General features: G+C 33.8%; 2 protein-coding genes across 3 annotated transcripts in view; one reads left to right on the top strand and one right to left on the bottom strand.

The window, feature by feature from the left end:
* CASK (calcium/calmodulin dependent serine protein kinase) overlaps positions 1-13,035 on the top strand; it is a 149,938-nt gene that overhangs the window by 47,324 nt on the left and 89,579 nt on the right. For both annotated transcript variants that reach the window (XM_010163449.1, XM_029083886.1), the window contains one exon: positions 8,783-8,885. In XM_010163449.1, the coding sequence (XP_010161751.1) occupies positions 8,783-8,885 (103 nt within the window). The remainder of the gene's footprint in view (positions 1-8,782; positions 8,886-13,035) is intronic.
* On the bottom strand, positions 3,936-5,078 carry GPR34 (G protein-coupled receptor 34). The gene has a single exon (XM_010163446.1). It carries the CDS (start codon positions 5,076-5,078, stop codon positions 3,936-3,938), a length of 1,143 nt encoding a protein of 380 aa, XP_010161748.1.

Raw genomic sequence — 13,035 nt, 5'->3', positions numbered from 1 at the left:
TTTGAATAAAGAAGAAAAGTGAGGTTCACACAGGTTATGTGGAGATGTGTGTTGAGTTGGGATCTACTTACAGAAAGAAGAATAAGTAACTATTTTAATGTTGAAATTCAGCTGAAGACTCAACTAGTTGCTATAACTGTCCCTGATAGTATTTAGGAAGCACTGCTAAGATGAGAAGTAAGAGACACTATTAAAGTGACTAATTACATGGTCATTTGAGATGTCACAGTGTAGCTTTCAGCAGACCTCCCAAGATGCCTCACGGCTGTTTGCTTGCATTTTATACTCTTTTATACTCAAAGTTGGGAAAATTGATGGCAAAAAAAAAATTTGTTAGGATTAAATATTTTTAAAAAACAATAAAGATATCTGCTTTTGGTTTTTGGCCATTGGTAATTGTTTCCTACATGACAGTGCTGTCTAATTTCAGATCCCTTTCTAAGCCAGTTGGTACATCCAGCCTTTAACATCTTGAAGCACTGATTTACATGGTTGTGGAAATCCTTAAGTATTTTCACTTGTTTGGTTGCTTTGTGGGGTTGTTCTAACTGTTGCTCCCTTAATGTCCCACTCTGACAAAGGGCATGTAGTTATTCCTGTTCTCCTCTCCTGTGTCATACCTGACGTTATAGACTTCTTGTACTCCCTTTCAGATTTTAATTTCTGAGATGAATAATTGATTTATTTAATGTATTCTGTATAGAATCTGTATCGTCTAAATTATAGACTCTGTATCACCTAAATTATACAATAGCACAATGATGACTTCTCAGGTTTTTTTCCTCCTAATTTTAATAGTCTGTTTTATCTTTTATTGCTGTTTAACAGAGTTGTATCTTGAACTTTTTTTAGGTTTGACTACCCTGAACAATTGTGTGTGGTTTGAAAACTTTGTCATCTCATTACTCTCACTCATTCCAGATTGTAATGTTCTACATATTTCTAAATGTATCCATTTGCATATTCTTGGGGAATATCATGAGGAAAATAGACTATGTGTTTTTAAGCTTCTTTCAGATCTTTAACCAGTTCTAAAACAAAAATTAACATCTAACATGCTAGGGTTTCGTAGAGTCTTTAGTAAGTGACCTTACTAAAATCCAAGTACACCATATCACCTTTAACAAAAATTAACATCTAACATGCTAGGGTTTCTTAGAGTCTTTAGTAGGTGACCTCACTAAAGTCCCAGTGCTTCTCAGCTCTTCCGGAGAGCTCCTCTCTTACTCATTTTCTGGTACGTGGCTTCCATCAAACAAATCCATTAACTTTTCCCTAGGGTACCTTACACACTCAAGCTTGCCTGATTTTATTTGTCTTTAGAGGTGCTATGGATTTGCCTAGTACAAACATTAACCTGTAGCTCCTGAAATCTCTTTGAAATATTTGGGTCGTATTTGCTGCTTGTGGACAGAGGCTGGTTTAAGCAATAGATTGCCCTGTATTGAAGTGCTTTTGAAACATTTTAATGTGTAGCACGTAGTCCTGGGAAAATGTTACTCTTCAGTATTTCTTCTAATTTTTTTTTTTTTCTGAAACCTTGTCTACTGATACTGTGCATGGCTTCCTTGGTGCTCCTTCTCTACAATCTGTAAAGAATGGCTGTCATGTAAGAACACATCTGATCAATGCCAGTAGATATGGGTGTTTAAGGCTTTCCTCTTGAAGAAACTACTGGCTAGAAAGTCAACTTCATTTGTAGCATTGGAGCCCTATTATTTGGTCTTCTGAAGAGATCTGAGTCTGGTTTTGCAGTTGTGCAGTGTCCATGAATTGCAGTCCTTGTAAATGAAAATTGTGTTTTAAACAGAATACTTTCTTTTATAAAGTTTTAGAATTCAAATTTTGTTCAAGCTGCACAGTGTCATTTGTGTGTCCCCCATCCCCCACCAGTCCCAGCCTGATGATCAGTGTCATTGATCATCTACTCACAGTAGAAGAAATATAGGCAAAGAAAGAATGATGAGATAATGTACATATCTTGTGACACGCTCATTTATAAAGTCCTAGATTTACCAGCGTTGATGTAACAATGTAGAATTATACTGCATAGGAGAACTGCAGAGGACAAGGGACATGCTGTTCCTTGCAATGTACAGAGCCAAGACAGTTCTTGCTTCAGCGTACATATAACAGGATGAAAAGATGATAGATGAAAGATCATGAAAAAATATAATGCAATTATTTTGAGAATCAATTAAAATTATTGTATGAATATCTTAATTGTATACTGAAATGTTTAAGAAAAATTGCAGTTACCATCATGCTTCAGTGAAAATTATGTGCTTGTAGGAATCTCTCTCTTGAAGATTAAGAAACCCTACTCTTTTTTTGTAAAAAATAAAAAACCACACTGACTAATCATTGTAATTTAAGCTGTTTATATCCAGCTTCACCGAAACTTAATGAAGTAAAATCACATAAAATTTAAAACAAGTTTTTATCTAGCAGAGTTGAAGTGTTATGTTTTCTTTGTTCAATAGGAGTTTTATGAGTAGCTTCTGTAAAACCAGAATATTGTACAGAATTAGTAAAAATCCACAAGTTCTGACACAGATTTGGCATAAAAAGTCAAAAGATCCATCAGAGAAATTACAGTAGTCATATTAAAACCAACTTCTTTACACCAGCTTACTTGAGCAATATTGCTTGTATGTGTTCAGGATAATAAAACCTTATTTTATGGAGCTCAACATCTAGTGTCTAATTCGTTCACCTTTCTGGCCTGTCATGCCAGACATTTAAGTTCTTGGTATAACTGCTTCATTACTCATCTTCGAGTCAAACAATCCCCACCTTCAGCCCCCTTTTTTAAACAATCTTACAGTTGGAAATTTTTGTTTGTGCCTAAATACATAAACTTGTTTGGTTTTAATCTGGGAATACGGTTGTATCTATGCGACATTGTTGTTACATTATATTTACATAGCATCAGCAATTATCAAGACTATTTTAATCACATGAAAAGAGAAGATCAGTGCCAGGGAGGAAGCGTGCAGCTGAAATGCCTGGCTTTGGAAATCTGTAAGTAGACCAGTGACTGAGCCTGAGCAAAGATTAGAGCTGGTGTGTCAGGTGTTCACGAGAGCCAATTTTCTTTTCTACCCTGTATGCTCAGTTCTGTAAGTTTATTTTCTTTATTGAACTGCTTTGTGTAGCTGCAGTCACCAAATTTGTCAGAGTATGAAGGAAATCTTAGGAAACTGAAAACACCCATATGTCATCTCTCCTTTAATTTCTAATTTTCCAAAACCGTTGCTTAGTTTTCTTCAGGTTTTCGACCATGAATTTCATTAAAATGTTTAAAATCTCATAAGGGGCTTAGGAGGCTTGAATATTTCAATTTTGCTGTTTAATAAAACAAAGTGTAACTCTTAGGTAATTATAACTGAATTAATGGCAGTCGTATTCTTTACCTCATTTTTAAGCAACATATGTTGCTAAATTCTCAAATATTTTATTGGAAAAAAGATTTCTATAAATGTAGTTCAAATGCTGATCTCTTTGAAACCTACTAAAACAGAGAAATACATAAAATCTGTAATGATTTATATAGGTCTCTTGAATAGGACACAATTTACTTTTTGCAAAATTCATCTATTTTTTTAACCTATTTGAGTTGGTAATATTAATGTCTATATACAAGATTCCTTATACAGGTTCAAACCACTTTGTTAAAATCTCCTGAAAGAGTTAGTGTTCTAGTTTAGTCCAGCAGATGATGTCTGAGAACTTCCTATTTTGTTTTCTTGGATAAACAAGAGCAAAATACTTCTGAAAAGTAACTTCTTGTTTTCACAAACCAAAGTAAGACTTCTTATTTTCTAACAGGAAGAAAGAGGCAGAATTAGTAGCTGTACAGTATTGCATTTGGTACATCTTAAATTGATGTCCTGGTGTGACAGAGAAAAACCAGTATCCATTCATTTAAACAATCAAATCAAAGACTTCTTCTTTAAAGAACTTGAGTGGGGAATGGTAGTAGATAATCGCTCTTGTGTATATTGTCCAAGTTTTATTTCTGAAGTGCTTTCTAGAGTTAGGCCTGAATCTCTATGAATTCTTCTGCAAATAAGTTGGAATACAGTCTTTCGGACACTTCTGGACATTAGGAAATACATAACTGGGTCTAAGCAGCTGTTAAAAGATGAAAATATGAGCATCACCTCATTGCATTTGTGAATGATTTCCTTCCAATAACAAGATGGATTTTGTAACTGTGATGTAATGTAGACAAATCGGAACACATGGTAAGGAACAAAACAGATGGTGAAAATAACAAGTACAATGAAAGAATTCCTTGCTGTCTGTGTGTACTTTCCTGCATTGGGAAAATTTGCTCTTTTCTTTGAAATTTTCAGAAGATTCTTGGCAATTTTAACATATGAAAGTATCAAAAGGAAAAAAACTATCCAAAAAATGATTACAATAATATAATTTAAAATTGCTTCTGTCTTCGCATTCTGTTTACTTCGGTAATGAAAGCACATAGTAGAATTGCTGTCCTCACTCTTAAAGAAAGATGGTGTGACTACCATTAGAAATCCTGTTAGTGCAATTGCCCACACTATGCAACAAATGTGTATACTTCGTGTAGTTGTTAACATTTTAGGATGCTTCACAGACTTATTTATTTTTACATAACGATCTAGACTAATTAGTCCCAACAGTACTATGCTAATATACATGTTCATATAAAATAGAGTTCCTATAATCTTGCATAAAATCAGTCCAAACATCCAGGTGTTTTTGGTAATATGATAGAGTATCCGGAAGGGAAGACAGAAGATCAGCAGAAGGTCTGCAACAGCTACATTTAGCAAGTAAACTTGGATAGAATTCCTTTTCTGATGAATGCACAGGAAAGCAAACAGGGCTATAATATTTCCAACCAATCCAACGACAAAAACAATAGAGAAAAATACTATCAGAGCAAGTGATAGTGAGTTGTCCTCTAAGGGACAAGTGGCATTGTTTTGAATTTCCGAGGCATTTATGGCAAGGTTAGTTTGGTTACTCCAGAAGACTTCCTTGTCTGGAAGAATGGTCAGTAAATCAGCTGAAGCTGCAGCCATCATTTGTGAGGATTTTTTAGCTGTTCTGTAGGGATGCAAACAGAAATTTTAAGAATTAAATTGCCTGCAATTTGATAATTTTCACATGTTTGCTTGCTTTATTGCATACAGTCTTATGTGATATAAGCATGAAAGGCAATAACTAAAAAAAGTAAATGCACCAAAGGATTGCTGTAGCTGAGTAGAAGGGCAGATATCGTGATACAATGTAAGCCTAGAATAATCGGTTCCCTGTTTTTCTTCATATGAAGTGGGAAGAATAGATGGTACAGAGTACTCACATAGATAACTATTTTTGTATTTACATCTTTATTACTGTCTTGTATTATTTTAAAAATCAACTATTATGTTTTGCTCTAAACTTTAGAAATTTAAATTTTTTATTTTATTTGTAAGTACAAATAATTTGTTTAAGTTCTGATGTTAGGATTAGTCTTTCTGACACAGAAAACTTTCTAATTAAGATGCAAAAACAAGTAAGTATAGCTAAGTGAAGTATTCTCAGTGTTGATACAAAGTACATAGAAATATATCAAAACAATTCTAAATTCATCAGTATTGATTTTAAATAAGTACCCAGGATCTCTGGCATGCAAGTCACTAGTTTTCAATTAGAAAAACAATTATCAATTAATATTTATTTGGCTATGTAATCTATTATAACTAACACTCTGAGTCAGTACTATTACAGTAGCTTGTTTTCAATAATTTCTATCTTCATGTAAATTTAAGTATTTTTTCCTTTTCTTGACTGTTCAGAAATCAGTATTATGCAAAGAAACTAATATTAGCTGGAAACCACATTAATGCAGTAACAGCTTGTTTTCATATTTTCCTTGTTTTCATTTCAAAGTTTTTGATTTCACTAAGCTTATTTTTGACCAGGAAGGTAAAATCTAATCTGGAAGATAAAAGTCAGCTTTGACCAAAGAATGAAAACCTTAAAAAGTGTGTGGTTAGGAGAGCAGAATCACAATGAGCTGTTTAGAGAGATAGTTAAAACTGATTAGTAATGATACAACTTTTGTCCTCAGTTTGTATGTCATAGCGATAATTAGATTTTTTTTTTTTTTTTTTTTTTTTTTTTTTAAGGGGCAAATCTTGCAAAAACTTCAGAATGGATTTTGGTTCTCTGAACTTATTGGTCCAGCACCAGTAACAAGAAAAAAACAATAGCAAAACACTACCATATACATAACTTTAAAATAGTTTTGCATCCTAGGTTTTAAAAATGAAAAATTACATTTAAATGTGTGATATAGCTACAGCAGTGAAAATGGCAGCACTTGAGGTAAAATTCTTAGTAAGACCTTATCTGCATACAGAATCTGAATTACTGAGAGTGCAGTCTAAAATATTTTAACATCCTATATTGGCTGATGTTACAATTGCATTAAATTGGTACAATATGGTAGCAGTTTAAAAAATATTTCTGTTTTCATATTTGCCATTTCATATTGTCAGCACAATAAGTAATATAGAAAGTTTGGTTAAAAACCATGATGCTTTCAGATACATCTTGAAACCTATCTACTACTATAATTTGTTGTTTATGTTGCTTTTCTATAAAAATACTTGACAGCATGATTTGCATAAGTCATGACAAGTTTTAGGTCAATGAGAGAGAGAGAAAAATCAATTGCACTGCAGACACATTAGAAACATAACTTTTTGCAATCGTAAGTTTTGTCATCTGTAAGCAAGCAGGCATGCTTAAACATAGATATATTTAAGGAAGAGTTTAAAGACCAGTAATACCTTTGCAGTTAAGAGACATTTTAATAGAAATTTGTTTTACTATATCTTAAGTATAAAAGAAGCCACTTACCATTTATATATTAAGAACTTTTGCTGATTTTCAAAACCACTGGTGAAGACAGGGAGGAGTAGCCTGCAAGCCCTCTTATTAGAAAGCTAAAGCACCAGCTTCTCTATGAAAGTGATGAGAATCAGCTGACACAGTACAATTAGCAACAAGGGGAAGTTTAACTAATGTTGCAACTGGTTTTTTTTAAATATAGTTTTAACTAGCAAAACTCATTTTGTTGAAAAGATCAATTTTGCTGTTAATTTGGACTTTGCTGGGAGAGGTTCTATGATAAAGTTTTCTCCGAGTTTCACTCTGAATTGGAGATCTGGCTTTTTTCTCAGAAACCTTTCCAGTGGGCAGTATCAGTAGCTTCATTTTGGGATGACAATTATGTTGGTACAGCCTGTCTTCTTTTTAATACCGTCATGGAAATAGCATCACTTTTTCAAATGTAGGGTAAAAAGAAATCAACACCACAGTGAACTGGTACATTTTGCTTATGTCGGTGTAGTTCTCCTGTCTGCCTTCCTCCTTGCCTGGGGTTAGAAATTTGAGGTTGATCTTTTTCACTCCAAATGACAGTGATGAGAGAATGTGAAAGTGCCCAAAGTGTGCAGCTTAACAATTTCAGTAAGGCAGAAGTGAAATACAACATTCAGAGATAATACCACCTGATAATACTATTTTAAATACGGTGTACGGGATTGAAAATTGCATCTATAAATTGCAAATTTAAAAATAGATTGTATAAGTCCTGATATAAGATAATGTAAATTTAATTATTATCTCAAGAATATCATATTGACTTAGTACTCTCCTTAGCATTTGAAATGAGAATTTCAGTGTTAACTTTCTTAATATATATTCTGTTTAGGATTTTATGAGATTCTGCAGATTTCAGTTAGATTTGTAAACAGGTTACGCGTTCTTACTTGAACCTGCTTGTTTTCATACAATTAAAACTTCTTAAAGAAAACACGGGTGGTTACAAATTATGACTTTATAGATAGTCAGAGTGAGCTTGTTGTAGCTCCTTTGCCCTGAGTTCCTAGTTTTGTAATTTAAATAATAATGCATTCTCAAGAAGCATTATACAAATTTTACATTCTTCCTTTTAAATAATATGGTCGACTGCAAAGGGAGGCTTTGAGTAGATACAGGAAATATATCTATATTAAATGCAGTAGTTTGGCTATGTCTGTTAAATACAGAATTGTGTTCTAATAGATTTTATCCGTACGTTGCTTCCTCCTACCCCAGTCAGTATCCATCCAAATTGTTGTATAATATTCCATTTTTGTACATTACATCTCACTCTTATTACTGGAAAGACTGGAAAATCAAAGTTATGGATGGCTGTGCCTGGAATCGAGTTTAGAAACCTAACAATTTCCTCCCTTAGCAGAATATTTATTAGAAAGATTGCAGGGATGTTCCTTTTGTGCAGCTGGAAAGTGATCAGTGAATTCTGTGATTAGGGCTCAAAATAGTGTTTTATGTTCTCTATGTGAAGGCTAAGATCCAGCAAAATGTATCATAGGCAGGATGTTTCTACTGGAGAATTGAAACATTGTAAGGCTCATGGGTGAAAGGTAAAAAGAAAAAGTAGTAATAGGTAAGAAATTATAGGTGTTAATTTTTATCTCCATTTTATTTTTATTTCACTTTGTGTTCCTTGGGAGTCCTGATAGGGTTTTGCTGTGCCTGGGACAATTGAAAGTGAAGCCAATGAAGAAAGAGGAGTCCAGGCCAGAAAAAAGTATCTGAAATTAAGAAATTATTTCAAAAAAACTAGAAAATTCTAGCTCCTGTTTGCCAATTTATGAAAATAAGTTCTGGAATGCAAATTGTATTTCTCAAATAATATAATAATTTGTCTGGGTTTTTGTCTTTTCAGCCACACTGTGTACTGCTTGCCTCAAAAGAGAATTCAGCACCAGTAAAGCTTGGTGGCTTCGGGGTAGCAATTCAGTTAGGAGAGTCTGGGCTAGTTGCTGGAGGTAAGAAATTTTCCTTCCAAGTTCTATAATATTATGCATGTTGTACTGCAGAATTCTCTTCTTCCTACACAGCCTGGCCTGCAAAACAAGAGCTGAAAAATAATCTTTCACTAAAGACTTTGTTAACATTATGAATGCATACAATTAAGCTAAACTGCCAGTAGAATGTAACATTGTTGTGCGTACATATACTGAGTATTAAATCCCTCTGGGTGTTACTCAACAGGAGCTTACACTGGTTTGATCAAAATAAAAGTGGAAAAAAGCAAAGAATTTTCCATTTTAATACAACTTTTGGCATAATTTTTCCATGCTTAACAAAGCAAATCAAATAAAAATGCTATCAGGATTGAAATGTATGTCAAAGCAATTGAGTAAGGACTTACTAAAGCATCCTCAATGCTTCCCTATGTTTCTTAGGCAATTTCTGTCAGACTGTTACATTGTTCAATAGCAAATTCTTACTAGTTTTCACGTGACTCTTTTCTGTGTTTTAATATTTCATTGTAATTATTGCATAAGACATCAATATCTTGATACATATGTATATTTTTGACTGTGTTTTGTTTTCTGTGGATTTTATTTCCTCTAGCTGCCTTCCATATTGTTCCAGACAATAGGGTTATGCTTTAATCAGCCTGCACAGATGAAGACCCAATCAATTTTCTGATGCTTTCATTGCCAGAGTAGGAGACCACAACAAAAGATTTTGTTAGTTTTATTTTTTTTTCTTCAAAATGAGTAACTTCCTCCCAGTACCATGCTTCTTCAAAAACTCAGGTTTCCTAAGCTAATTACATCAAGGTCTGCATCAATCTGGCTTTATATGCTCTTTAAAATAAAAAACAAATCAAATATAAGCATACCTACAGCTTCCGTTCTTTTCCCGATATCACTAATACCCTGGAAACATCCAGGTATCTTACTTCCTAGAGACCTAGATACATCTTTTCAAAGAAAAATACCTATTCACTTAAACTACTGTTGTTTCCTTAATAAAAAGGTCGCTCCTTTCTTTACTTTTCCTGTTTCTCAAATTTTCTGTACTTCAGCCACTGCTTTTTTTAGTGATAGTTCCTACACTTTTGTTTATGGTTCTGTCATTTTTCCTCTTTATATTCTCACTGAGCAACTTTATCCATTTCTACTGTTTCAACTACTCTTCTGGAGGTAGTCTGATACAGTATACTTTCTTTCAGACTACTAGCTATCTCGCAAGAAACCTCAAGTTCAACTTGGAAAAAAAAAATCCTTAGTTTTTCTCAAAATTTGTCATGTTCTTCCTTTCCTGTTGCCATTCACTGTTCTGCGATCCCACTCATCGTTCATGTGCTCAACCTCCATATAGTTATCAGTGCTGGTCTGGTCTTTCCTTTTCTATGTAAAAATGTTATCATGCCTTTCTGGTTCTGTTTGCAGTACTTACAGAAGCTTCTTTCTTAGGTCTCATCAGTATAATATTTCTCTGTATCGGTATCTTTTGCCTCATCCATCTCAACTTCTGCTGTGTCAGTCTGCCTTCATTTTTTTTTTCCTCTCTCTCAACTATCATTTCCAATTTGTAGCCTTTTCGTTAGCACTTGTTACTTTCAGCTTCAAATTCCTCTTGCTCACAGGGATACCTAGAGTAATTCCACTTCATTTATATACCATGGAAGATCTCTGTTCTACTACTTGTTTCAAGCTTCCTCCTTGTTGACTCTTTATGCCTTTCTTCTCATCTTCCATTCCAGTCTTTATACCACAAACTACTTCTGTTATCTGGCAATTCTTTTCCCTTCCAGAGTCCTACCTGAAGCCATATGGCTAGACAGTCACCTACACAGCACTTGCAAGATTTTATTTTTTCTGATTTACAGTATCACCCCATATGTGTTATATGAAAGTTAATAATACTATCTGTTTGAACTGGGCTATAAATTTATTGTAAAAAAAATGTCTTTCTTTGTATTTGTTTAAGTAAGTTATCCATATGCCCTATGGATAAGTTTTGGGTTGTAATAATAATAATGGTAATAATAATAAATTATAGGCACTACTTATTGTCTCCTAAATTAAACTGGAACTCTCCTTATAGAGAAGTTTATGAGCAGTATAATAACCAACCTGTTCACTTTCACATTCTTTTTCTAATTTTTAGTGAAAAACATTGATTCAGCTTAACATAGTCAATTATTTCCCTTTCAGCATGGCAGTTCCTGTATTTGGTGGTTAATACATCAAAAAATACATTCTCTGTTAAATAAATGCTATTATGGCATTAAAGTTCTCCTACTGACCCTAATAACCTCTGTGCTTCTACCCCATTTCACTGCTCATTACACCTTAAAATTTTTACAATACTGGAAACACACTGCCTTATCCTCACAGAAAATACAATACTTGTTAATCTTTCTGTATCTAGGTGATGTGTATTACCACGATATCCTAGCAGAACATACTCAGTTACTAGTGTAAATCCCTATGTAGATGACCCCGGTGTTCAAGAACAGAAATCTTATGTTTCCTTATTTTATGTTCCTTGGAGTAGGTAATCTTTTAAACCAGAAAAGGACAGCTTTCCTTTAGAAGAAGCATGTCATCACTGAAAGTCATGTAACTGTAGTAAAGTTCAACTCTTCCCTTAATCTTGCATAAAAACCCAGGCATTATGCAAAAGCTCTTATATACCTGTGATAGTCATTCTCTTTTGTGGTAGTATTTTTCTCCTAAAATAGGAGTTGCTATATTTAAAACATTCAGGGGTTACCAATATTCTAAAAATTTTTCTTGCTTTCATGCATTTCTGTTTGTGCCATTTTGCTTACCTTACTACATTGACACACCTGAGCCTGACAGGCCTAGGTTGTGTATAGGCCAGGAGAACACAAATAGAAGGGAATTTTCTCCCTCAATACCTTCAAAGCCTGCCTTCTAGGGTACAGCTTTTGCTTTCTTTGGTCTATGGAACTTTTTTAACTTAACAAAAGACTTCTTTTTTCCAATATGTGAGAAAGGGGATTTTTTGTAATAAAGTTAAACTAAATCCCAGGTGTTGAAAGTAGACCAGTCACACTCTTTTGATTGTAACTCCAAAGATAGACTTGTGTTGTTTAGAAGGATTGTAACTACAGTGTTCTTTTGAGCAGATAGAGGGTTATTTAACAGAAGTGTAAGGGAGCTTATGATAACAAGCTATGACATCGTACTAGATGTCATGAATGAAAATGCCTGTGGAATAAATTTTAGGAACATGACTGTATTTTAGCAGCTCAGAACCCAGTGGAGTTTATTTTTAAAAGAGTTTAATTATTAAGTAAGTATCAAAAAAAAAGGGTGTAGCCTTCATTTTTTCATAAGACCAGAAGGAAAAATATAAGAAGACACTTTTTGTTTCACTGTGTTTGCCTACAAGCTGCAGTGCAATGAATAAGAAGCAGGAAATTGTTTTCATGCCCTACCAATCTCTGAAGGTCTCTTCTTGAAGTTCTTAGGATCAGAAGTGGAAATTTTGTTAAGTGAATTCATTTGAAGCATTGAAGTAGGTACTTTGAGATGGTATTCTGGCACTGTACACAGTAGTTACAGTTCATCATATTTTATAAATGAACTCTTATGAAACCAGGATATAGACAGGAAACAGTCCATGTTTTCATGGTTATGATACAGCTGGAGTAGTCTGACCTCTGGGACGTCAATGATTTAATAGAGCAATCTCACATTATAACTCTGTCTTCTTCCTTGGACATTTTTTCTTTCAGAATGTGGTATGAATTATCACAATATTTCCTTAAATAAATGTCACATCAGATTTAGCAGATATCAAATATCTTGGATGCTAAATCTTGGGATCTTTAGCTAGTGTATGGTATAAAAATCTCAAAGAATAAAAGCCATTGAGTCCACAAGTGCTATTTCCTCCACGTAATGTACTTATTTTCTCCTGGTTTCAACTAGTGCAAAATAAGATAATTATGTAAACCTAAATGGTATGAGGTTCTATACAAACTGTCAAGTCTTATCTATGGATAGTTAACTGCTTTTCACTTTTTACCTTTAGCAGCAAAATGTCACAGCTACCATGATGCTAATCCAGTCCAGTGTTGATTTTTATATATTATTAGTTAGCTACCCTAGGTTGCTTCAGAATCCTATAGTATCTTCAGGTATC

This window comes from Antrostomus carolinensis, unplaced genomic scaffold, assembly GCF_000700745.2.
Source record: "Antrostomus carolinensis isolate BGI_N321 unplaced genomic scaffold, ASM70074v2 scaffold2172, whole genome shotgun sequence".
NCBI classification, from domain to species: domain Eukaryota; kingdom Metazoa; phylum Chordata; class Aves; order Caprimulgiformes; family Caprimulgidae; genus Antrostomus; species Antrostomus carolinensis.
This window is presented reverse-complemented; position numbering and strand designations above follow the sequence as displayed.

Bases quoted from the DNA above. Each gene is read 5' to 3' on its own strand.
- GPR34 (XM_010163446.1), bottom strand. From the start codon at position 5,078: ATGATGGCTGCAGCTTCAGCTGATTTACTGACCATTCTTCCAGACAAG.